The sequence below is a fragment of the Phocoena phocoena genome, chromosome 6, assembly GCF_963924675.1.
Source record: "Phocoena phocoena chromosome 6, mPhoPho1.1, whole genome shotgun sequence".
In the NCBI taxonomy this organism is placed as follows: Eukaryota; Metazoa; Chordata; class Mammalia; order Artiodactyla; family Phocoenidae; genus Phocoena; species Phocoena phocoena.
This window is the reverse complement of record NC_089224.1, coordinates 12519099-12545162: the sequence shown is the minus strand read 5'-3', so window position 1 is coordinate 12545162 and position 26064 is coordinate 12519099. Positions and strand designations below refer to the sequence as shown.

Below are 26064 nucleotides of genomic sequence, written 5' to 3'. Positions count from 1 at the left end.
GATATTAATAACCAGATACCCATCTGGTTATAAAAATATTTTAATAAGGCATGCGTAGATGCAGGAGCTTTGTGCAGTACTTGCTTGTTTGTATAATCTCCACGAGAAACTATTTGCATTTTATTTCGATAAGGCAACCTAATGAGATGATTTGTTCAGTGGACTTACTTATGAGTCCGTTAAAAGTTGGTGAACATCTAATGAAGATGGTAACTAGGCTTAGAATGGTCAATTTAGAGCTCTACTTTCTAACATTATATATAACATTAATACACCAAGGCTTGTTTGTTAAATCACCCCTGTAGACTAAATGTATTAGCAACTGTTTATCTTTCTGTTCTTTGTTGCAGGAGGGTATTGTTCCATTCCATTTTATCCAAACATGATATCAGATTATCCAGGAACAAGTAAAAAAGAAGGGAGGCTGGTTCCAGAACACATCTCTGGAAATCACCTTATGGACCCTGACTCTCATGGCAACATTACAATGTAGGTTCTGTATGAGCATCAACAGCCAGCGGTCTTTGTTGAGCTTATCTCGTAATGTGTTCCCGGTCACTGAGTCAGAGGTTGAGAAAAGGTTATGATGAAGGCTGTGAGCACTTACTTTGTTCTTGGAAATCATGGTAAAACCGAGGTGATATTTTGACCAAGAGACAGAAGTACAGGATCCTGTCCTCAACCAGTTGTGCTTCATTTCATCCTGAGGCCTCTTGAGTGTATCTACAAAGAAGCAGCAAGCCCGGCAGCTGCAATACTTTGTTCCCAGTTTGGGCTTTACCCTCAGGCTCCTGGGAGCTCAGCTGGACCATTTGGGGAACTTTTTTTTTTACCTAGGCTACGTTGATTCACTGGAATAGTCTAGAAACAAGGGAAACTGCTTGTTCCTGCTTTGTGCAACAGAGCCCAAACCCCAGCCCATATCTTCTTTTAACCAGTGTGCCTACTGTGTGCCTCATTCAGGGATCATTTCTTTGCGTTTATGGCTTGTTTAGCCCTAAAAGCAACTCTGAGGTAGGTATTTAAAGATGAGGAAATTAAGTCTTCAAGGGGCTGAGTTACTTCCTTAGGGTCATACAGACAGAAGAAATGGCAATTTGACAGTGGGGAAATGACCAGTCTGACTTCTGGACATTTCCTGCACAAGTTCCCTGCCCCAAGAATGTGGTAGAGGTGTGCCAAGGTAATGATCGCTCAGTCCTTGGAGCAGACGCGAGCAGCCTCCCCTCACCTCCATGCCAATGTGTCCTGGCGGGAGGAAGGCGGAGGTGCACTGGCTGCTACCATCAGCAGGAGTGCCGCCCTCCCTGCAGCCTTTCAGGCTACAGTGATCTGCCCTAGCCAATGCAAAGTAGGAAAGAGGAGTCGGGAAGGGAGAGAGGCAGAAGTGGTTGGGGCTCACCGTAGGAGCAGGTGAGCAGGTTACGTCTTACTTCTGCTGGGCGAGAAATTGCTAAAGGGATGGCACACACTTAACTTTCTTTTTGGGGTGCCGAAATAAAATGTTCTTAAGTTTTGACCACAGCAAACTTGTGGGAGGAGTGTCCTGACCTTTGGGAAGAAGTAACAAGAACTTTGAGCTCCCTCTAGAGGTCAACAGTGACAAAGGAACATCATAGCGGTCTGCAGGGAAATAACTATACCTTCAGCTTGCCTACCCTTTATCAAAAAACTAGCATTTTATAGCTACATTATCCAGCAAAGTATTTTCTATGCTAGGGAGTAATTAGTTACCTTTGAGAAGAAATTTGGGTGAATCATATTCTGCTTAGCTGTGTGGGGCAATCCTGAAGTTCAGTGTTCTCCGCAGAGGGTATACTAAATTAAGAGAGGAGAAAAGACTGTGAAAATGGTTATGTGTCTGAACAAGGGTAACATGCTGCTTTTTTTTTTTACATTTATTTTATTTTTTAATGTCTTTATTAGACGTTATTTGCTTTACAAGATAACAGACTTCTTAATGAGAACTCTAAGTGTTCAAACAAACTGGATCAAAATGAGAATTCATTTCTGTGCTGTTATGTGCCAGGATGGTTTGACAGCAGTCCCTTGACTATAATGGAGAGTAGTTTGCCTGCTCTGTTCTCACCCCACTTCCCCAACATCTGAAAATAAAAAAAAGCAGTGAGTACAGGAAGATTAGAATTATGAAATCCAAGTTGTAGGCATGTGCTAAGACTTCTAAGAAGGCTAACACACACAGTTTCTTAACTGTTAGAACCTCAGCTGACCAAATGAGAATCTATTCCAGGATAGAAATCTCAGTCGTGGTCAGATAATCCAAGGATGAGAGTCAGTTACGGTTCTCTAGTTATTCCTTTTGTTCTCAGTATATTTATACTTCTCTTCAGAACTGAGAGAATTCAGTTCTTAAAACTTAGTATGTAACTATAGAATGAGTTAGAAGTCATCTTTAATTTGTGGTAATATTAAGAATATCTGAAAGTTACACATTAAAAAAAAGATTCCAGAAGTGCTCAAAAAAACCAGAAGGATGGGAATATGTCAGAAGGACCCAGGAGCCAGTCTGAAAGAGTTCTCAGTGGCCAAATCAGGAACAGTTTGAGCAATACAATAATTACATATTATTAGATTATAACCCCAAGTATGACATTAATGCCTGTGAGTTCCTACTGATAAATGATTGACTGGATAAACAAATGAGGGAGAAGAGACAAATTTCCTATACAGAAGAATTCCAAATAATTTAACTAGCTATTCCCCCTCAAAGGGATGGAGCTTAACATACACACACTCCCTCTCGCTCTCTCTCTCTGTCCCTTTAGTGATTTCTTCCGGAGTACATTCTAGGGGGGTGGAGTGACTGGAGGAACTTGGCAGACAGTACCTTGGCCAGGTCATCCAGTTGTCATCAATAAGTCATACTGGTAGGATGTACCCTTGATGTGATGTGAAAAGAATGGCATCTCCTCTCTGTGATCTTCCTGCCAGTAACCCATAATTGCAGACTGGCTGTGAGGAAAACACAGTCCCAAATGGAGAGACATGCTGCAAAGTACCTGACCAGTACTCTTCAAAGCTGTCAAGGTCATCAGAAACGAGAAAAGCCTGAGAAATTGTCACAGACCATAGGAAGCTAATGTGGTATCCCGGAACTGAAAAAGAACAGTAGGGAAAAACTAGTGAAATCTGAACAAACCTGTGGAGTTTAGTTAGTAATCATATTCAAGTGTTAATCCCTTAGTTGTGACAAATGCCCCATAGTAATGTAAGATGTAAACAATAGGAGAAACTAGGTGAGTGTAGATGAGAACTCTCTGTACTGTCCTTGTAACTCTTCTGTAAGTCCAAAATTATGATAAAATAAACTTATAGAAGACGAAAAGATCCAGCTCAGTTAACTCTTGTGTTACGTAGATTTTGTTCCATGACGCTTGAAAAATGGGGAACTTTTCTGTTATGTGTACATGTATTAAGTAGTTTCTGACTTGTGTATAAAAGCGAGGAAGATACCATCTCATGAAGGTGTGCGAGTTAACGACAGATGACATGAGGATCTCTGGTGCTTTACTGCTGCAGCAGTGGCTGAAGTTGAGCAGAGCAGCTTCATTGGGTTCCATTCCTATTTCATCACTGATTAGCTTAAAACTAACTGGAAGTAACTTTCATTAAATCACTATTGTTGATGAGTTCCATGTTAAGAAATAAATCTGGGATCCATTTTTGTCAGAGTGAGATCTCTCGCAGAGATCCGTGGTCATGGGTAGAGTTATGCAACTGTTGCAGATGTGTTGTTCTTTTAGGTCTTCAATTTTTGCATATTAGAAGTTTATGCATCCTAACAAAAGCATGTTAATTTTCTCCAGCCATTATTCTGTTTTCTTCCTCCCTTGGATGTGTTGAGTTTAAGTGTCTGAGTGTATGTTGTGTACATGCTCTGTGCAAGACAAATCCTCGGAAGAGATCATCTGTCAATGTTTCTTTGCAGATGAGGAATTTGAAGTTCATGAAGATTAATCGACTTACTCACTGTCAAATTATTACTTAATAGCAGAGCTGAGACTGTTTGCCCAGCTGTCTTGTTGCTCTTCCCTAATGGTTAATGAAGAGCCAGGGCTTGTAGGGAAAGGGTGAAAAGAGGAGGATTTCAGGGAACATGAGAGCAGAATGTGAAAGGATATTGGCAGGATAAGCACATTTGATGTTTCTCTTATATTCTCTAACATTTTAGATATTTTAAAGACATTAGTATCTTTATGCATTAAAATTTTTTTGGATTATTTCAGTATGATGACTTATGACATGAAGTGACGTGAAGTTCCAAGGGAATGAATGCTTTGTGGCTTCTGATATAAATTATGAAGTAGTTTTCTACAGTAATAATATATACTTCTGTCTACAGTGTAGGCAAATACCAGCCTTATGAACAATTAGTATTTTCCCTCTAGTTTAGGAGATAGAAAATGGTGTCTTGTTAAAAATTTTATTTAATTTGATTTGACTGGCTCTTTCCTTATGTTTTACTAGTATTTCCCCTTCTGTGAATTGTTCTCCTATGTTATATGAACTGTTTCTAGAAATACAAGTATTTTTCCTAGTCCACTTGTCTTCTATTTAGTTATTGTGTAAAAATCACATTTTTATTTTATTACATCTATAGATTTTAATCTTCTGGTGTAGTTCTACCTCTCCAGAAATCTTATATGAATTAATTCTGTTTGTTTGTTTTTTTCCCCTGATGGAGCACATACAGAAGGGCTGAAGGAAGGGGGAGAGGAAAGAAGGTATTTCAGGCAAGGTAGACAATATATCCAAGCTAAAGAAGGAGTAGTTGAGGGTGGGCAAAAGTATGTATGTGGGAGGTGTAAGAACCTCAGCTTCACTAGAGAATTTGGTGAGTGCTATGGTACTAGGAAGTAGGATGGTATACCTAAGGGAGGTCTTCATACTATGGAGGAGATTGAATGCCAGGCAGTACTTCAAAAATCTTCTGGTAATCCTTAGAGAACCTTGAAGGTTTTAGAGCAGGAAAGCATCTTGTAACCAGTAAGTAAAACGTAAGAGACAGATTTTGGCATGTCTGAGATGAGATTCCAGTAGTTGGATTTTGTTATTGTTTTCTTATGGTATAATTTACATACAGTGAAATTTCTCCTTTTATGTATAGTTCTTCAAGCTTTGATAAAAACCGTACAGTCACTACCATAGTCAACATAAAAAGCAGGTCCGTCACTTCAAAAAGTTTCATGTCCCCTTGTAGTCAACCTCTACCCCACGCCTATCCCTGTAGTTATACCTTTTCCAGAATGTCAGATAAGTGGAATCGTATAGTGTGTAGCCTTTTGAATCTGGCTTCTATCGCTTAGCATAATGCATTTTGAATTTTATCCATGTTACTGCTTCTATTGGTAGTTTGTTCCTTTTTCTTTTTTGCTGAGTGGTGCTTCATTGCATGGATATATACCTCATTTTGTTTATTCATTCACCAGTTAAGGATCATTTGGTTTGTGTCCAGTTTTTGGTGATTACAAATAAAGATGCTATAAACATTTGCATTCAGATTTTTGTGTGAATATAAGTTTTCATTTGACTTGGGTAAACATCTAGTAATGTGGTTGTTGGGTTGCATGGTGTTTGTTTTAGCTTTATGAGAAACTGCCAAATTTTTCCCCCAAAGTGGGTTGCATTCCTATCAACTGTATGTGAGGGCTCCAGTTGCTCAATGCCAGCACCAGCCATTGTCAATTTTTAGATAAAAGTTTAGTCATTTGAGTGGTGTGTAGTGCTACCTCATTACTTTTTTTTACTTTGTAGAGATTCGTCTGTCATTCGTGTATCTGTTACTGGTCTCCCTGTCTGTGCTCAGGTCACCAATTCCGTAATGCTCTGATCGTTTTGTTTCTGTTATACCAGTAGGATCAAATATGATTTGTAACTTTTTTTTAACTCAGCGATATAATGTAGGTAACATTCTTTCTCAGCACAATAGATTTTTTTTTGTACTGAGCATGGGAAGTACATGTGGACAAACTATGGAAGGATATACTATACTGAAATTCTCTCAAAAGAGGGGTTAAGAGTAGATGACTATAGTTTTTTACAAAGTAGTTATTTGTGTGATCAAAAAAAAAGAGTAAAGTTAATTTTAATTATAATTCCATTACTGAAATTGGTCTTACAGAAGTCATAACATATATAAATATCAATACATCTCATACATATTTTGCAATTTGCATGAGTTTGCTTAAAAGATTGTTCATTCATAACCTATGGTTATCCCTTGTGGTGGGATTTCAGATTTTTTATTCTTTCAGTTTTTATAAGTTGGTTTGTTTTATAGTGATCATTGTATCTCTTTTTTTAAAAAAGAACAATACTATCTTAAATATTTATATACTTATGTTCCTGTAAATCTTTTAAAATATTTTTATTGCAGTACTGATTTTTATCTTTGCCCTTAGAGTTTTAAGGTTACTAAGTGGTTGATTAGAACCAGTGGTTATTAATCTTTAGCTAATGTTATTGTGATTGAGAATGTGGTCTTTATAAGTAAAATTTTTTAAGGGGCTCTGTCGCTGCACCTGAGTTTTTTAAATTGCAAAGCTCTTTGGAAGAAATACGTATTTTTATATTGGTATAAAGTTCTGTGTGTGTGTGTATCAATTATATTTTTCAAGTGTCCTTTCTTTCTCCCTTCCCTGCCTCCCTACTTATTTTTTTATTTTTTTTTTTGCGGTACGCGGGCCTCTCACTGTTGTAGCCTCTCCTGTTGCGGAGCACAGGCTCCAGACGCGCAGGCTCAGCAGCCACGGTTCACGGGCCCAGCCGCTCCACGGCATGTGGGATCTTCCCGGACCGGGGCACGAACCCGTGTCCCCTGCATCGGCAGGCGGACGGACTCTCAACCACTGCGCCGCCAGGGAAGCCCCCCCTACCTATTTTTAATCTGTCAGGTGTGGAAAAGGATTTGTCCACCTTCTCTAATTATTGTCAACTCTTCTATTCCTAATAACTCTGAACTATATGAAGTATAAAGTAAAAATCTTTGAAGATTTATGACCATTATATCTTCACCATACCTTTTATCAAATATATACATATTAATAAACTCTAGTCCTATTGAATTCTTTTTTTTTACCTAATTTTACCAATGATTAAAGGCATTATTGGCACTTACTAGGCATGGGCCGAGTATGCTAGCTATTCTGCAGTTTGCAGGACAGTCTTGAACAGGAAGAAGTTGTCCCATGGTCTGCATGATTTAGAATATTCTGCCAAACGTTCTTGGTGCTGAAAAAGACTTTATTTTCTAAGCCTAAAACCCAACTCTATTTGGTACTTTTAGTATGTGTTTAATGTGTATACTAAGGTTTACTTTGTAAATCAGGGGAAGATTATGCTTTGAAATGTTGGAATTCTTCATGATTTTGCAGTCACATCACTAACAAAAAACTAATGAAGTTTATTGAGTTGCCACTACTGTATACCTTTGTAAGTCTGCATTTATCCCTTGGTTGGATTATTCTACATATACTGTCATCATGCTTGAGCACTTACATACTGGTCATTTTTCCAAATATGCCCCACCTTTTTTCCTGGGACTGCAGTGATACGTATGTTAGAACACTTGATATTATCCTACAAATCAAGACTTCGTTCTTTTTCTCCCCCGCTCCCCCCCCCCCCCCCCCGCCCCCCGCATCATTTTGTTTTGATTCTGTTACTAGGCCTTCAAGTTCTTGACCTTTTCTACTGCAGCATCTAATCTGTTAATCCTATCCGGTGTATCTTTCATTTCAAATTGTGTACTTTTCATTTTCAGATGTTCCTTCTTTGTCTTGAGCACATGGAGCATATTTACAACAGCTATTTTAAGGCCCTTGTCTTCTAAAAATGATTCTTCCATCATTTTTGTCAGTTCTGGTTCTGTTTCTATTGGTTTGTTTTTCTTCTGGTTATGGGTAATATTTTCCTGCTTCCTTACATTCCTGGTGATTTTAGATGCCAGACATGAATTTATGTTGTTGTCGGATTCCGTCCTTGCACGTGGTTAAGTTACTTGAGATCAGTTTTTCAATGTTTGCTTTTAAGCTTTGTCAGGACAAATTCAATATGGTGCTGACTTAGTCTCACCACTAAGGTGATACCCTTCTGAGGACTTTACCTCATGCCTTATTAATTATGAGGTTTCTTTACTCTGACTGAGTGGGAGACCTCTTTATTCTGAACACTTGTAAACTTTCTGATGGTTCTTTTTTAGGCCTTGTGGAGTGGCACACCACATGTCTTCAGATCAGTACTAAACCAAAGATTTTTAGTGATCTCTGTAGATCCCTTGAACTTTCTCTTTGTACTCTATCCACAAAATCTAGCTGCTTTAGCTTTCCCTAACCCCCAGTTTCTGACTCCACAACCCGGTGAGGTTGCTGGCCTATGTTTGGATTCTTCCTGACTCACTGCACTGTCCAGGCGGTAAGTTAGGGCAAATACAGGGCTCACTTACTCTTCTCTAAGGGTTCACAGTCCTAAACTCCATGTTGTCCATTGTCTGAAAACAGTTGCATATATTTTCTAGTCATTCATAGCTAGAGGCTGAATCCAGATTGTCTTACTCCCCCATGGCCAGAAGCGGAAGACCAATTACAGATTTTTAATTTTGACTTCTGTCTTTTACTTCAGCCTTTTGAAAGAGGAAGTGCAAAGTTAACTTCACATTTTTATTGGTACTTTTTTGGGACATCTTCGTTTACGGAGTTAGTTGTAGTGTTCTTTGTTAACCTTTGTTTTTACTGAAATGTAACAAAAAGGAAAGGAGACTGATTACCTAGTAGAGTTTTGTGGGAAATTAAATATTATTTGCAAAAAGGTAAGATTCAGTATAGTCAACTTGCTAATAAGCTCATTTTCTTCCAGGCCTGAAAGTTTCATTTGATACCTAGAAGGCCACGCTGGCAGCTGCTCTTGCAGCAAGTCTTCGCAGACGCTTGCTTTTTTCGCCAGAGCGGTCCCTTTTGAGATAATATCAAAAATGTAGAATTTTAAGAAACAGTGGTTATTCATAGAATTTTTGTGAACCTCTTGTCATGAGATTTATGCTGTCTTGTGATGCATAAAGTAGCTAGGCCTGAATTTTTTAGAACTATTTGCTGCAGCAATGTTTATAGTATTTTATGAATTTTAACCTTTAAAATTTTCTTCTGTGTTACTTAGCTTTAAAGACTAATCATATTGAGGGGTACTTAGCACAGTACCCAGCACTGTGTAAGTGTGAGCTGCTCTTATGGAGGCGGCTCTTAATACTGATGTCTCAGTGATAGCACAGTAAGTGCTCAGTAATGTTTTTGTGAGCAAGTGAATTTGCGACACGGGTTAAAGTATATGCATCGTTTTCTGGGCGGAATAAGAATAAATAACAGTTTGGACCAGGTTAAGTTAAATTTAGGATTAAGTAAAAATGTTTGTGATCTGACATAATTTTATTGAAAAAATACTGCACATTCTTGTTTCATTAAAAAGTGTATCTGTATTTAACAATAAAAATTCTCTTAGGTCAGTAAAAAAATTTTTTTTAAATAAAGACTAATCATATTGAGAAAAATACAGAATCAGGTTTGTCAGCATTCAGTGGATGCTATGTTAACTGTTTCAAGTGAAACTTTTGGGAATCTATAATCCAGATGGGTAAAAATATGTAAGCAGCTTATTCTAGTTGATTCCTCCCCATTTATTTTTAAAATGAAGGGAGCATCTTTATATAGTTACTCAGTCTTTATGCTTAGAATTCATTTTATAATTGTTTATTTTGCCTTACAATATTCCTTCTTTGGTTCTCTTAAACATTTACTAAATCTTTTCTTGGTTAACTGTTTATCTGTTGTGATTACATTCTGCTTTAAGCCCCTTTAGACGGTAGAATTTAGACTGTGGATCACCCAGCCCCTTGAATATAGCAGGTGCTGAAAAAAATGCTCAGTTTTATGGTAGGGCTACAAGTAACTGTAATGTGGTCATTAGTAAATAGTATAAAGGTGATGTAGTTTGACTCTAAATGTTTTATTGAACACAGACATTTTGGCAATGAAAAAGAAGCAGTAAACTGAACACATATATTATTTCTTTATTCATCATCCAGTGATTTATAGGATTGTGTGCTGCCACCTTATCCATATGATTGTTCACACCTGCTAAATTTGAATCTTGGCTCTGACACTTGATAGAGGTGTGATAAGCAAGTTACTTAATCTCTCCGTGCTTTCGTACACTCCTGTTAATTGAAGATGATGTCTGTATCATAGTGGTATTAGAAGGATAAAATGAGGATATATGTAAATGCTCACTTAGTATAGTGCTTGGCACATTATAGTTGTACCTGTCTGTAGACAGTGTGTGCTTTGACATTAGTTTGTTGTGTCTCTGTACCCACATAAGTCATATTTGTTCATTTAATGTTAATATCCAATTATATTAATATTCTAGAGCAGGGGTTGAGGAGCATTTTTTGTAAAGGGCCAGATAGTAAATATTTTCAGTCTGTCTCTACTCTTCAACCCTGCTGTTGTCAAGTGAAAGCAGCCAAAGACAATATATAAACAAATGGTCGTGGCTGGGTTCCAATAAAACATTATTTACATAAACAGCTGGTGGGCCATAATTTTCCAACCTGTGTACTAGAGGTTACTTTTATATTTCCTCATTATCGGATGTTTGAAATACGTTCAGCTTATTTCATAACAGGCACATCTCAGATATTGAGGGTTTGGCTCCAGATGACTGCAGTAAATAGAGTCACATGAAATTTTTTGGCTTCCCAACGCATATAAAAGTTGTTTGCACTATACTGTAGTCTGTTAAGTGTGCGATAGCATTTATGTCTAAAAAAACAATGTACATACCTTAATTGAAAAAACACTTTATTTTAAAAAAATGCTGTCATAATCTTTTTGCAATAGTAATATCAAAGATCACTGATCACAGATCACTGTTAAAAATAAAATAATAATAATAATGAAAAAGTTTGGCATATTGAGAGAATAACCAAAATGTGACACAGAAAGGAAGTGAGCAAATGCTGTTGGAAAAATAGTGCTGATAGACTTCGTCCTTGCAGGGCTGCCACAAACCTCCAATTTGTAAAAAAAACGCAGTACCTGCGAAGAATGGTAAAGGGAAGTACAATAAAATGAAGTATGCCTGTATGTAAATAATTCACCTATAACCATGTTGGTACTAATTTTAATTGGTTTCTTTCAAATTATTTATTTGGACTGTAGTCCTGAAATGGAATTATAAAATCAATGAGTAACCCCATAAAGTGCCTTACAGTGCAGGAGTTGAAGTATTTAGAGAATGTCAGAGCTAATAATAATTTGATCACTTAATATTTAGTCATTATTGTTAATTACTACCATTTATAGATACTATCTATTAATTTTCCCTCATCTGATTTTTATGCTGAGCGTGTTATACTTTTGAACCTTCGGTTGTCTGATTGATTGTGTCCTATTCTGTTTATTAGAGTACATAAGAAATAGAGAAGGTAGGTAACAAGGGGATGGTGTGGTGTGCCTGATGAAGTGAAAACAGACCAGTAACACGGCTTTTGTCATTCCCACCACCACCAATTACCGTTCCACCCCCAAAAGAAACTGATTATTTCACCTTCTTAGGATGAAACCTGGGCGCTGACAGTCTAGAACGAAGAGGTTGGAAGAAATTAGAGTTCCATTTTGTGTAACACATTATAAATTCCTTGGTTTTTACTAGTAGTATATAGAATTTCATAACAAAGGTCAAAAACATTGTGTTAAGTTTTCTTACCAAAAATCGGATTGTGCCTTTTAAATCTTGCTTTAGTGTGTGCCTAAAATGGCTGTATGTTGGCTTAAGGCACAGTAGGACCGTTGTCTGATGTTCTGATAGAATCCTTCCTTTTTATTAACTGTATTAGAATGTTCTTTAGATGATTAACACAGGTGTTTTTTTCCATTGTGAAATAACATTTTTATTGGTCATAGGAAAGATTCTTATTTTTCTCTTTAGAAGAGGAAGTTTTTTGTTGGTTTATGAGAACAGACCTAGTTGATGTGTTATACCGGACCCTGCCTTGAGTTCAGTAATATGACTAACAGTGAGGTTAATGTCTTTGCCTTTTTAAAGTATATGATAGTGACTTTAATCTCAAGAGTAAAGTGTTCTCAAGTTTTTGAGGCTTTCATTAACAGTTTGTTTTAAAAATAGTATCCAGGAATCTAAATTTTCATGAAATGCATTTATATTTTCAGCCTGCTCCTTGAGGTAACAATCTGGGTGTGTGTGTGCACGGTAGTTCTGTTTTACCCATAGTGCACTGTTTAAAGGTTCAAAATTCTCCTAGTTCCAGCATTCTTGGCTTTGCAGTAGAAGTCAGTGTCCACTCTGTAATGTTTTAGACCTAGGCTGTCCAGTATGATAGCCCCTAGACACATGGCTAAAGTTAAAAATTCAGGAGCCACATGTGGCTAGTGATTACTGTATTGAACAGCGCAGATATAGGACACCTCCATGGTAACGAGAGAGTTCTGTCGAACAGTGCTGTTGTAGACTTCCTGCAGTCATCTACTCTGTAATATTTTTCAATGGCATAGGAATCAGAACATTAGAAGAATATTTTCTAGGAGCAGAATTACTGTTACTTTCAAAAACATAGATAGCAGTATTTGACCAACCTCATTTGGGTATCAGCGCACATGATGTGGGAGCACTATTTTTAGAGCCATGCTTCCTCATCTTTTACACATCCTGGCACACTTGAAAACAGAAATGTTTGTATGGCACACTGAGGTAAACTGAGGTAAAGAGCTTTCTCAAAACTGGAGGTTACAGGTTTGGGTGCTTGCCGTATCCAGGCAAACCCATATCCCCTTCTTGGCACACCAGGGTGTAGAAGCACATACAGCTCAAAGCTCAGTTTCATAGCATACTCCATAATGGATTCCTGGATATTTTTCTTGGTCTGCAAAGCAGAATTTGATCTTATTCTCCCTTTTATTCATCATTTTTATATGTCATATTCTCAGTGAGACCTTGTGAGATCTAGGCATTTTACAACTCAAAAAACTTTAAAAGCAGTCATACACTTGGAGATTTAATAGGTGCTTGTGTATATGGTGGCTCTCTCACACATGTGTGGATGGCCAAGCATCCAGAAATCATGGTGTATCTTTTCTCCCCTTTCTTTTATTGTGGGGAAGGAGGAGGGAACACCATGGCGTGGTACCTATTTAACTTCATCATACAAGGCAGGAAAATAATTTACTTATCTGAAATATGGCTATATTAAATATATGCAGTATAAAAATCACAGCAAGGAGGCCATGAGTCTGCCTGCCCACCCCTCCCCCAAATAAAATTCCTCTACACTACTCACTAAGCGTCAGTGGCTTGGTTAGCTATTTCTAAAATTTTCTGTTTGTTCATTGGCTTTTGGCAAGATAGTCACAAACAGTAGTGTCTTAAAAATATCTAAAATGAGAAAATTGTATGCCTTTCACTCAATATTTCTCTCCCTCAAGGATTTAAAATGGGTGGACTTTTATGGTATAGATCTTTGTTTCTTATCGTTTCCTGACGTTCAGCCTCTCACTGTGTAGGCCATTTGTTTCTAGGGTTCCTCAGCCTGTCTCAGATGTACCTCTTAGAGTTTTGTACCCTTGCTGCAAAGCTGGTTTGGTACTAAACACGTATCATTTCACTTTACTCTGCAGCTCTTGTTGTAAAATAACCATTCTTAGGATAAGAAGTGACACATTGTAAGGGCAGATGTCTTACTATTCCTGTTGCGTCCTGCACTAAATTATTGGTCTTTTCCTCTTTTCCTTCCTCCCCTCCACACCCCATGCATGTGCTCCCCCCCATGCACGTGCACACACGTCTCCTTCCTTTCCCCATCCGATGTTCAGTGACCTCATTATAACCAGCTGTGTGAGTCAGTAATGTCTTCAGTACTTGGGGGTATTGTGCCTGCTGTTTTATTCCTTGATTCTTGTTCTGTCTCTAAGAATAATACAGGTGTGGAATCCCTACTGCCACCACCCCCATCCCAGATCTCCTCAATCCTCTTATTATAATGATCTCCTAACTGACTTAATCACCTCTAGATTTCCCCCTGTCCAGTTCACCTAAGGAAGATCGACATTTCTCCCCATTAGAAATGGAGCCCATCCTGCAGCATTCTGTCCTCCCTGCTTTTTACTACTGCCCAACAGAGAGGCCAGCCAGGCTGGTCATACCAGCGATCACTGACAGATGCCCTGTTAAGTCTTATCTGTAATAGTTCATCTACCTAACAAGGAATTAATTTAGGTGGCTGCAACAATTTGGACCTGGGGAAAGAGGAAATAATTTAAATACTGAGCCTACTCTTCCTGTTATTCCATTGAGTGAAAAGGAGAATAAATCTGGAGTTGGTATGGGTGTGAGCATTTCACCAAGCCAAGAGCATACACTACAGTCGAGAGAGAAGGTGTTCTTGGTGAAGCATGACTTTATATTCAAATTAACTAGTTCATTTGATGAGTTAGCCAAAGAAACCACAAACTATCAATGCTGTAGGGAAAATTGGCTGAGTTGGACTTAAAAGAACAAGAGAAAGAGTTTGCATTTCCAAAGTGGTGCCTGTCTGAGGGATTTGAATTTAAAGATAATTTTTACTATGTATGGCTTTTACCTTACTCCCTGATTTTAGAATCTAACCTTCAAATAAGATGTAACTATTTGTTCTGATATTGTTAGCTCCTACTTACTTTCTCTCTGTAACTATACTATAATGTGCTTTAAGTGCAGGGACTATGTATGTTTTTAATCCCTTATTATATTTACTACAGAGGTAAATACAGTACAGAGCACCTAATAGAATGGCTTTTAAGTATTTATTGATGTTGGGCTTTACAGAATAGTACAGTATATTCAGTTTTACACCGTGGTGTTACATTTGCATGTAGTGTAAACACTAGATTTATTCTTTCCTCCTGATACCACCGGCCACGGTGAGTTGTCTGGGCTAAAGGTTTTTTTTTTTTTTTTTTTTAAAAACATCTTTATTGGGGTATAATTGCTTTACAATGGTGTGTTAGTTTCTGCTTTATAACAAAGTGAATCAGCTATACACATACATATGTTCCCATGTCTTCCCTCTTGCATCTCCCTCCCTCCCACTCTCCCCATCCCACCCCTCCAGGCTGTCAAAAAGCACCGAGCTAATATCCCTGTGCCTTTCGGCTGCTTCCCCCTAGCTATCTACCTTACTACGTTTGTTAGTGTGTATATGTCCATGACTCTCTCTCGCCCTGTCAAAACTCACCCTTCCCCCTCCCCATATCCTCAAGTCCGTTCTCCAGTAGGTCTGCGTCTTTATTCCTGTCTTACCCCTAGGTTCTTGGGCTAAAGGTTTTAACCTGGAGGTGGGATGCTGTCCAAACCTTTTGAAATTCTATGCAAATTTTTGTGTGTACTTAAATATGTACAGTTTCTTGGGAGAGCATGTGAACTTTCAGTAGGTTCTCAGAGTGTTCCAAAAAGGTAAGGTGCCTTGGACCTAGACAATGGAGGAAGCAAAGAAAGCTTTCTAAAATCAAGCTGAACTTGGAAAAATCACTAAAATGAAAATGGTAGAATGCTGTGCTGGACAGGTTATTGATATGATACAATACATTGGTCAGTAAGTTTTAAAATTTAAAGTATACAGTGTTCTTTACTATATAAAGTTACATTTTAAAATTCTTACAGTTAGCTAATATAGGCAAGAAAATTACCCTTCTCTTGTAGTAAAAGTTTGATTGTTTATGTAACATGCGTATGATAGCGTCTTTCCTAATTTGGCATAATGCTTGTGAAAATGGTGAATTGTATAGTGTAATTGCTTTATCTTAATGCCCAATTCTGTAACTTAGATTTTTTTCTTTAGGAAAATGGCTCTGGTGTCAAAAAGAACCCTGATAATTTTATTTGAACTTGACTGTGAATTTAGCACCGACTTTGGGTGTAACATGACTGATTCTAGTAGCCCCTGCTGTGTTTGGGAGCCACAAGAAGAGCTGTGCATGTTGAAGGTGCATAGCACAAAGCATTGCTGGTATAAGTGTGTTCTATTTGCAAACATTTGTTTAAGAAGCCATAATTTTAATTTATATATTTATGATTGTTAAATTTCCACCTGCAATTATTTCTACATTTTAAAAATTTCCCCGTTTTATTTATATCTGTCTTAATTTTATAGACCATCTTTGGGTTTGCATAAAGAAGCTTATCAAAAGTATATCAGAAAGAAAATTAGCACAATAATTATCGATATTAATGGTGCTGTCATAGAATGTTTCACAAATTGTTGATTTCTTTACATTCATGAGTTTAGTGAAATATTAATAAAGTGCTTGTGTTTATTATTTGTCGTGTTCCTGTTTGTTAAAATAGTGTCACTGGTTTACTCTGGGGAGTTTTTTTTCTTCTGGGTGAACCAAAATATTCATGAAAGAACTTTAGATTTACTTTATTTCTGATGGCAGGTTGATATGTAGACTTGGAATATATTAGGAAAAACATGCTAAGTTCTCATTAAGAAACTCTGTAGTGAGTTGAGAAAGAACTAATGTCTTTTTTTTCATTTTTGTTTCAATTATACAGCAGATATAATTTCTACAGTAGAATTTAATCATTCTGGAGAATTACTAGCAACCGGAGATAAAGGTGGTAGAGTCGTCATCTTTCAACAGGAGCAGGAGGTAAGTATTTAAAGTTTAATATCTAAATTTCAGTTTGCTCTTGGGACTGGAGCTTATGCTGGAGAATCTCATCAGAGGATGTTGGCAGATTTGTAAAGTGTGTTTATCGAGCAGAGTATCCAATGTATAGATGGCTCTGATTCTCTTAGCTCTGTGTGTGTGTATGTGTACGTGTGTGTGTTGTTTTGATTTAATTGTGAGAAGATTTGGTTAGAGAAAGGGGTGGGAAGTGTGGAATAAAAGATTTTAACTGGTTTTAAAGCCTTGGCCCTCTTTTTTTTTTCCTCTTAAAATTCCATAAAAGCAAAATTGCTTTGACCTCTTTTCAGTGCATAGTTTGCTTTGTGTAACTGGGGGTGGGAGTGTAGTTTAAAGAAAAAGCTGCTTAATTATTTTGACATCAGTTTATACTAATACTATTACTGTGATTTAAGTATAAAGGTTTTAAATGACAGTTGCATGTATACGCATGTAACGTAATTTATAAGCTCAGCACCCCTCTTAAAGTGGAGTTGATTTGAAAATTGTTTCCCTTTCTCTTTGAAGAAAGGAATTTCTCATTGCAGAATCTGTGCTTAAAGTAGGGTTTGGTTTTGTTTTGGGTACAACTTAGGCACACTTCTAAATCTGATTGACAAGATTTCTCACTAAAATTTTATGCTGAACAAAATTTGTCACAATGGATTTTCCCTTAGTCTCTCCCTCCATTTGTAGATCAAAGTTAAACCTTTATCATTTGTTTCCAGACATTCTGCCCCTGTCTATCTATAAGATATTCAAGAAGAGTTAAAAGTAATGTGGATAAAATGCAGGGTTTTATAAATAGATGTCTAAATCATAACACAGAGTTAGCTTTTAAAGGATTGTGAAATTCCTTAAATAAGCAAGAATCTAGTAATAATACTACTACTTTGCACTTCTATAGCGCCTTTGACCTGAGGATCTCAAAGTGCTTTACAAACACTAATGAATTAATCCTCACAACACCCAGTGAGGTAGGTAATTTAATTTTAAAAGAAATGATTAATAGTGTCTGATTCGAAGATGCACAAACACTAAATATGTCTCCTTTTATTTATTATTTTTTTTTTTGGTTGGAAGAAAATATGAAAATAAGACTCAAGCTTTTCTTGACAGAGAATGATCATGTGGGAAGGGGGGCAAAATCAGTTTTCTGTTCCTGTTTTCAAGCAGCTAAAAAATGTGACCATAAGAATTTTGAAATACTTAAGAGTCGAAATGGAACCTTACAGGTCATTACCATTTCCCTTTATTTACAAATGAGAAAGCCAGGCTATTAAGAGGTCACTTGATTTCTTCGTGGCAGAGCTAACAACCAGAACCCAGAACTTCCAACATGTTATCTCTCAGTGCGCTCTAATGTCTTTCATGTTAGGTAACCAAAATGTGAGTGTTCATTTTGTTATGCAGAATTTAGAGCTGGCTTTCCCGTAGGCATTTTCTGCCCTTCCGTGTATTTTTTTTTTTTAACTGAAAATTAATGGCAGTCTACACTTTTGTTTTAAAGAAGGGTGTTTGGAGAAAAGCATTTAAAATTAAGTTTGCTTCCTAGGCACTTCCATCTTGAAGGGCTTTATATTGAGGGTTTCTGAGAGAGCCTACATTTCAAATGGGGGCTTTGTGTTATTTAAAAGTGTAAGTTGTCTGTCATTCTTAACTGCATTTAAGAGTTAAAGACAAAAATTAATTATCTGGAAACTCAGATTAGTAGCGTGTCTTTTGAAAATTATTTAATGTAAATATCAGTGTATTTTTTAAGGGATAGATTAAATAACAAAGATGGTAATTGTTGGCTTTCCCTCTTGAAACTTGATCTTGTTAATATTAATCTGATGCATTTTACCTAATATATTTTCCACATTTTTAAGCCCCATCTTATACTGGAGCTTCTAATATAATGCTGTCTTCAGGACATTCAGTGTCTCTGTCATTGGTTATAAATGTGTGTACCTTACATTTATATCAATACCTAACATATTTAGGTTAGATTTTATGAGTTTTAGCTATACATCTGTAAAATAGTGTTACAGTTTAAAAACTGGAAGAAAGCCTAGAGATAGTCTTTTCCTAATATTTAGGTAAATCCTAGCAAAAGTTTACATAACAAAGGTATATTGCTTAGTTTAATAGCAAAACTCTGGGATTAGAACTTGGATCTCTAAATTTTAATCCAGCCTTTTCTAACAATCACAGCTGTTATACATACATTCCAAGGTACACTGGCGCTTAACAAGTGAGCATTTCTTAGACCCTGATGATGATGCTAGCTCTCTTTGCAAAGCACAATGCTGCTTGAACTATCGCGTCTGCAGTGTCAGCGTTCCTGGCTAAAACTCACTTGACTGGAGATTTATGTATTTCCACTCACTCTTTTTATTGCCCTTAATTAAGAAGAAAAGATCATACTGTAGCAGCAGTGAACCTTGCACATCAAACTTTGACATCTTTAACCCACCTGTCTGTCTCACTTTTACCCTTCAGGTGTGGCAGGTCCCCTTCCTGTCATCCTGTCGGGCACACTTCTGCTGCCTGTCCATCTGTTTCCCAGGCAGAGAAACTGGGTGGTCAATAAACAGGGTCTTCATTCAGTTCGAGTATATTTCAGCCTGGTGTTCCTGTAACATTTTCTGCTGTTATTTAATAGTATTTTTATAACTAACACGTTTGAATAGTTTTCTATTTGACAGAATCTCTGTGATAGAAGCAGGGTGTGTAGAGAAATTGAGGCACAAGGGTAAATCGATTTTAGGCATCCTGTGCATCACATGGTCAGAGTCCAAAATTTTGAGTCTAATCCAGTGTTCTTTATAGCATGTCCTGAAATAACTGACCCATCTTACTAATTTTCACAGCTTGTATATAATGGCTTTTGACAACAAAGTGGATGGTGGGATACATTCCTTCTGATAATGATAATTTGGAGGGAGATTCCATGCAGCTGTTACGTTGTGGTGTTCCGTAGTTTTTAAGGGATCTTTGTTTCCATGGGTGCTCATATTAGGTGATCAGTAGTTGTTGAGGTAGTTGATTTCCTATTGGCTTTGGATTGCTCAGAACTTCTTCAAGTTCCTCTGAGGCTTTTTGATATACATGATAAGCTAAAGTGTTGGGGGAGGGTTGATATTTTTAAGGGACAGTTAAGGATAAAAGTGAGCAGAGAGGTGGTTCCTTTCTGATTGCTTTCTGGATCATTATGCAGCGTTTGTTTTCTGTTTTCTGTGACTGCTGGTTACTTTCTAGGATTTCTTTCTCATTTTTTTGTTCTTAATGTGGTATTCCCAAAACTCCTTAACAGAGTACAGAAGAAAGCTTAGTGTGCTTATCTCAAAAGATGGATAGTATTGTTAATATGTTTGTATTCCCTTTCTGAATTATTTAGAAAGACTGGAATGGGACTCAAAATCAAGATGTGGTTTAACAGAATTCAATATCGTTTATAGAAAGGGCTTGGTTTAGTCAGTTGTTTAAGTGAAGGGACAGATCCTACTGTTTTAGAGTGATGTGGCACCGTTCACTTAACATAGTACTTACTGTGTGCCAAGCAGAATAGCAGATTTAGAGACATTGGAGAGGAATGGTTGAAGGGACTAAGGCTGTAAAGCCAGGAGAAGAGACTACGAAGAGTCTTGTAACTTAGGGATTCATGTGGAAGAAGAGATTAGTTTATTTTGTGTATGGAAATAAGTACACAAGAATTGGATGCCCATCTGTCAGGAATATTGTGGAAAGAATATGAGAAGTTCAAGAAAATACTACCACTGTGGTTTCTTCCAAATCAAAATATCTATAAAATAAGCTTCCTTTTCTAAGCTACCGGGCTTTACCTGTCTTCATTTTTCATTCAATTTTTTAATCTAAGGTTGTGCTTTCAGAGTACAAAATGTTAGGATCACCTAAAAGTGCAGCTAACCACCTAAAAATTTTAACCAGAATGTTAAAATGCAGATTCCTAGATTGCACTTCAAAACCACCAAGTCAGAATTTCTGGAAGCCAGAGAGACACCGTCACTTTTCCTCTTTTTATTTATTTATTTATTTATTCATTTACTTACTTACTTAGTTACTTACTTACTTTTAATAAACTCCTTTGGGGACTTAACCTGTTAGAAAATTAAAATTGACTGCATTCCAATACCAGGATAATGAAGCTCCAAAATACAGCTTCAAGTCTATCTTATCTAAAAATATGTTTAAACTGTTTTTCCAAGATAGATCATGCATATAGAAAAATGCATAGAATTATATGTGTACAGTTCTATGGATTTTCACAACAAATACATTTGTGTAACTATCATCTGGGTCAAGAAATGGGATATTACTGGCACTCCAGAAGCCTCTCTATCCTGTCACTACTACCCCCCTATCCCGAACTAACTGTGAATTTGTTTTGCCTGTTTTGAACTTTATATGTATATGGTGTGTTCATAGAAATTAAGAGCTAAAATTTATAGGGTTTGCAGGGGTTCTTAATCCTTTCTGTACCGTAGCTTCCTTCAGTAGCCTGGTAAAGTCTGTGGACTTCTCAAGAATGTTTCAATTGCATAAAATACATAGGATTGTGAAGGAAACTATTGAAATATATTTTTCAATTTATTAAAAATACTTATTTTTGAGCAATATGTTTTTTTGTGACTAACAGCTGAAGTGTGATTTTAAAACATGTCATTTCTATAGTGACAAAGTCATGGTATTGCTAATACTGTGGCCTGCTGCTACATCCATAATTGAAAGAAATGCTGAATTTCAGCTAGAGATTAGTAAAAATAACATGTAAATTTCTACCACATCCGAGTTTATAAAATCCCATGGACCGTTGGGAGTTGAGTAGTCTGTGGGCCCCAAATTTGTAACCTCTGGTAATGCAATCTCTTTTTACCAATAAAGAAACTGGGGGGCTCAGACAGCAGGTTTACTCGTGGAAAGTCGTACAGTTATCAAAGAAGTGAACCCTTGCTCTAGAACCCTTATATCCCGATTCCCTGTCCATTGCTTTTCCCATTCTGACATGGGTATAGCAACAACAGTTTATATGCCAGACCCTCTGCCAAGCTCCCTAAATCTTATTAATCTTCACAGTAAAATAACGAAGATGTTATGCACACTTACTATGTCTCAATTTATTACAGATTTATAAATGAATTGAGATTTAGTGAAGATAAATGTCTTCTCTAAGATCACACAGCTAGTCAAGCGGGTAAAAAAAAAGCTAATTCTGTATAAATTGGGATGAATATCCACAATGAAAAAAGAATCTTACTCCTCTAAGTAATGAGCCTAAGTGGTATAAATCACACAAGAAAATCAGTTTCATTAACTTTGTAGTAATGAGAAAAGTACTTATCAGACTTTTTAATAGTAGCCATTAAGGTATGGTGTTTTCTCTATAGAGGCTTAGAGAAGGAAAAGTTGGAAGGAGTTTGAGAGACCTGCACGTTTAAAGACCTGGGTTCTAGTCCTCATTTGTATTTATTCATCCAGCCAGCCATCCCTCTTGTTCAGCCATCTGTTATCCAGATTGCTAGTCTCAGTTTACCTCGTAATATTCCCAGTAATTAAAATTTTTTGCCCTATGCCCTGCTCTTATTCTGTGTCATGCTTTAGAAATAAATTATCCTGGGTAGTTAGATAATCTGAATAATAGCACATTGACTATTTTAGATTTTGGCACCCATAACCCCCATGTTGTTCAAGGGTCAACTACATTTTGAAATATAAAACAAATGGTTGTCTCTAACAAGTAATAGAATTAAAGGAGCATTAAAAAACAGTAAGTTTTCTTAGTGTTCTATTTGGAAGCTTAAAAATGTCCTTTTTTGGGGGGTTCCATGGTAGCGCAGTGGTTGAGAGTCCGCCTGCTGATGCAGGGGACACGGGTTCGTGCCCCTGTCCGGGAAGATCCCACATGCCGCGGGGCGGCTGGGCCCGTGAGCCATGGCCGCTGAGCCTGTGCTCCGCAACGGGAGAGGCCACAACAGTGAGGCCCACATACCGCAAAAAAAAAAAAAAAAAAAAAGTCCTTTTTTTCCTCATTTTTATGTGATCAAAGGAAAATACATTTAATGTTTCCTAACATTTTTTTATGTTTTGGTCTAGGAGCAAAGTAAATATTTTCTGTATTTTCACAGAGTTTCATTTAAGGCAGAGGAAGTCAGTAAAAACACAAGGCAGTTTTTTATATATTTAGAATTAGCTGTTATAGAACATCAAGTGATGTTCCTTCAAAGAAGTCATTTTTAACTCTTGATTATTCTTAATATGTTTATCGTGGAAAATATGAAAACTGTGTATCATTTCCACAAAGAATAAGATAAAAATCCAAAATCATCTCATCACATGAATAGAGATCAGTTTATGTATCTGTGTTTATTCTGGGGCTCTACTTTGTTTTGTAGAAAAAGTATCATGTTGTATGTATCATTCTGTAACTTCTAATGTTTTCTTGCATTAATCTCAGTCTCAGTCAGGGAAGTGAAGAGACTATTGCAAACCCTGAGTGGAAAGAAGTGCATGTGTCATTTGGAAGAATCATAGTCTGTCTTTATAACTTAAATGACACAGTTTAACAAACATGTAGCTTGTGGGATCTGCAGAAGGTATTAATTAGCAAGGGAGCATTGCGCATAAATTAACATGGTTGAGAAACATTGATCTCCGTGTGAATTTAATTGGCTCTATAGCATTTCATAATTTACTTGACTTAGGTTGTTCATACATCTTTGCATCATTGTTTTTCATTAGGTTATACTTTGAAGTGGAATTGTTGAGTACCTTTTTAAGGCTTTCAATAAGTATGGACAGGGCTTCCCTGGTGGCGCAGCGATTGAGAGTCCGCCTGCCAATGCAGGGGACACGGGGTCATGCCCCGATCCGGGAAGATCCCACATGCCGCGGAGCGGCTGGGCCCATGAGCCATGGCCGCTGAGCCTGCGCGTCCGGAGCCTGTGCTCTGCAACGGGAGAGGCCACAGCAGTGAGAGGCCCGCGTACGGCAAAAAAAAAAAAAAAAATAAGTATGGACAAATTATCCTCCAGAAAAGCTGTGTAAATTTATACTTCTCTCAGTAGTGTATGACTTTGTCCATATTCTCATCATTAAAACAATGGTCATTATCATGTTTTTTTATTCTTCATCAGTTTAAAGGCAAAATATTATTCCTTAATTTTGAATACTAATGATGATGAGTAGTTACACATATATTTATTTACTGATCATTTTTTAGGTAAATGACCTTTTCATCTTTCAGAGGAGGGTGTTAATATTTTTCCTACTTATTTTTAAGGACCTTTTACACATGAAAGATAGTAACCTGTTGTCTTAAGATGCACTTTTCCCCCAGTATACTTTTTTTTAACCTTTAAATATTCTTCCTAGTTGGACAGACGTCCACCTTTCTCTGCTCTTTGCTTTCATTTTTATACTTAGAAGCTCTTTTTCACTTCAGAATTATATAGAAATTTGCCATTGTACTTTCTTTTGGCTGCTTTTATTTACTTTTAATTATTCCCTCTGGAATTTATTTTTGTGTAAGAAATGAAGTTCTAATTCTCTTTCCAAATGTTTGTTTGGCTCAAACATCATTGGATTTTACTGCTGTTTTATATTCTGTTTTGGCTTGTCTGAACCTCAGGGGCATACTTGAGTTCATGACACTACCATTATAGATCATGGCGAGGCCCTTTCTTTAAGTAAACAAACACGTGCACGCATGTGTGTAGTCACACGTATGTTAACTTATTTGCATAATGTGCTCCCATTCTCCCATGCACCTCTCCCTTCATAGATAACCATTTGAATGTGTTCTTATAATTTGTATTTTGTTTTTGTGTGCTGTTTGTTATTTAATTGTGGCAAAATATCCATGTGTACAATACAATTTTGCCAACCACATATACATTGTTATGCAACAGAACCCCCCAGTTCTGTATAACTGAAACTCTGTACCCACCGAACAGCAACTTCCTTCTTCCTCCCTCCAGTCCCTGGCAGTCACCATTTCTGTTTCTGTTGAGGTTGACTACTTTAGATACCCCGTATAAGTGGAATTATGCAGTATTTGTCATTTTTGACTGGCTTATTTCACTTGGCATAATGTCCTTAAGGTTCATCCATGTTGTAGCCTATGACAGGAGTTCCTTTTTTTTTTTTAAGGCTGAATAATATTCCATTAAATGTATATTATACACACACACACCACATTTTCTTTATTCATTTATCAGTCGATGGACATTTAGGTTGTTTCCACTTCTTAGCTATTGTGAATAATCTCATTTGAGATTCTGTTTTCAATTATTTTGGATATATACCAGATTGCTGGATCGTATGGTAGTTCTTTTTTTTTTTTTCCCCATCTGTGCCTCGTGGCATGCAGGATTTTAGTTCCCTGACAGCGGATCGAACCTGTGCCCCCTGCAGTGGAAACGTGGAGTCTTAACCACTGGAACGCTAGGGAAGTACTTTTTTTTTTTTTTTAATAAATTTATTTATTTTTGGCTGTGCTGGGTCTTCGTTGCTGTGTGCGGGCTTTCTCTACTTGCGGTGAGCGGGGGCTACTCTTTGTTGCATTGTGCAGGCGTCTCATTGTGGTGGCTTCTCTTGTTGCAGAGCACGGGCTCTAGGCACACGGGCTGCAGTAGTTGTGGCTCACAGGCTCTAGGCGCACGGGCTTCAGTAGTTGTGGCTCACGGGCTCTAGGCGCACGGGCTTCAGTAGTTGTGGTGCACAGGCTTAGTTGCTCCGTGGCAGGTGGGATCTTCCCGGACCAGGGCTCGAACCTGTGTCCCCTGCATTGGCAGGCGGATTCTTAACCACTGCGTCACCAGAGAAACCCTATTTTTTTACTTTTTTGAGGAACGCCCATACAGTTTTCAAAGTGGCTGCACAGTTTCTATGCTGCATTTTTTTAAAAGCTGTATTGAAATATACACAGAAAAGTGCACAAAACACTAGTGGATTATCACACACAGAACTTCCCATCCTTCCTTTAACCCTTCTCATTCCCCTTCCCAGTCATTCCTTTCTCTTTCCTCCCCTTGTAAGCCTGTCTTCTAACACTTAGTTTGGCTTGTAGTTATAGAACTTTTTATAAATGGAATCTACAGTAAGTATTTTATGTCTGGCCTTTTTGCTCAGTTTATGTTTGTGTAATAATTTGCTCACTTTCGTTGCTATATAACGTTCTTTTGTAAAACTACCACAATTTGTCCACTCTGTTATAAATAGATGCAGACATTGTGGTTGTTTCAGTTCATGGCTTAATAATGCTGCTGCGAACACTCTTGAGCAGATTTTTTGGTGCACATTGTCATGCATGAAATTATCATGTCATGGG

The 26064-nt window shown here is 37.3% G+C and overlaps 1 protein-coding gene across 2 annotated transcripts in view; it reads left to right on the top strand.

Moving 5' to 3' along the window:
- Positions 1-26064, top strand: part of PPP2R2A (protein phosphatase 2 regulatory subunit Balpha) — an 83998-nt gene that overhangs the window by 37662 nt on the left and 20272 nt on the right. For both annotated transcript variants that reach the window (XM_065878419.1, XM_065878418.1), the window contains one exon: positions 16618-16715. In XM_065878419.1, coding sequence (XP_065734491.1) covers positions 16618-16715 — 98 coding nt within the window. The remainder of the gene's footprint in view (positions 1-16617; positions 16716-26064) is intronic.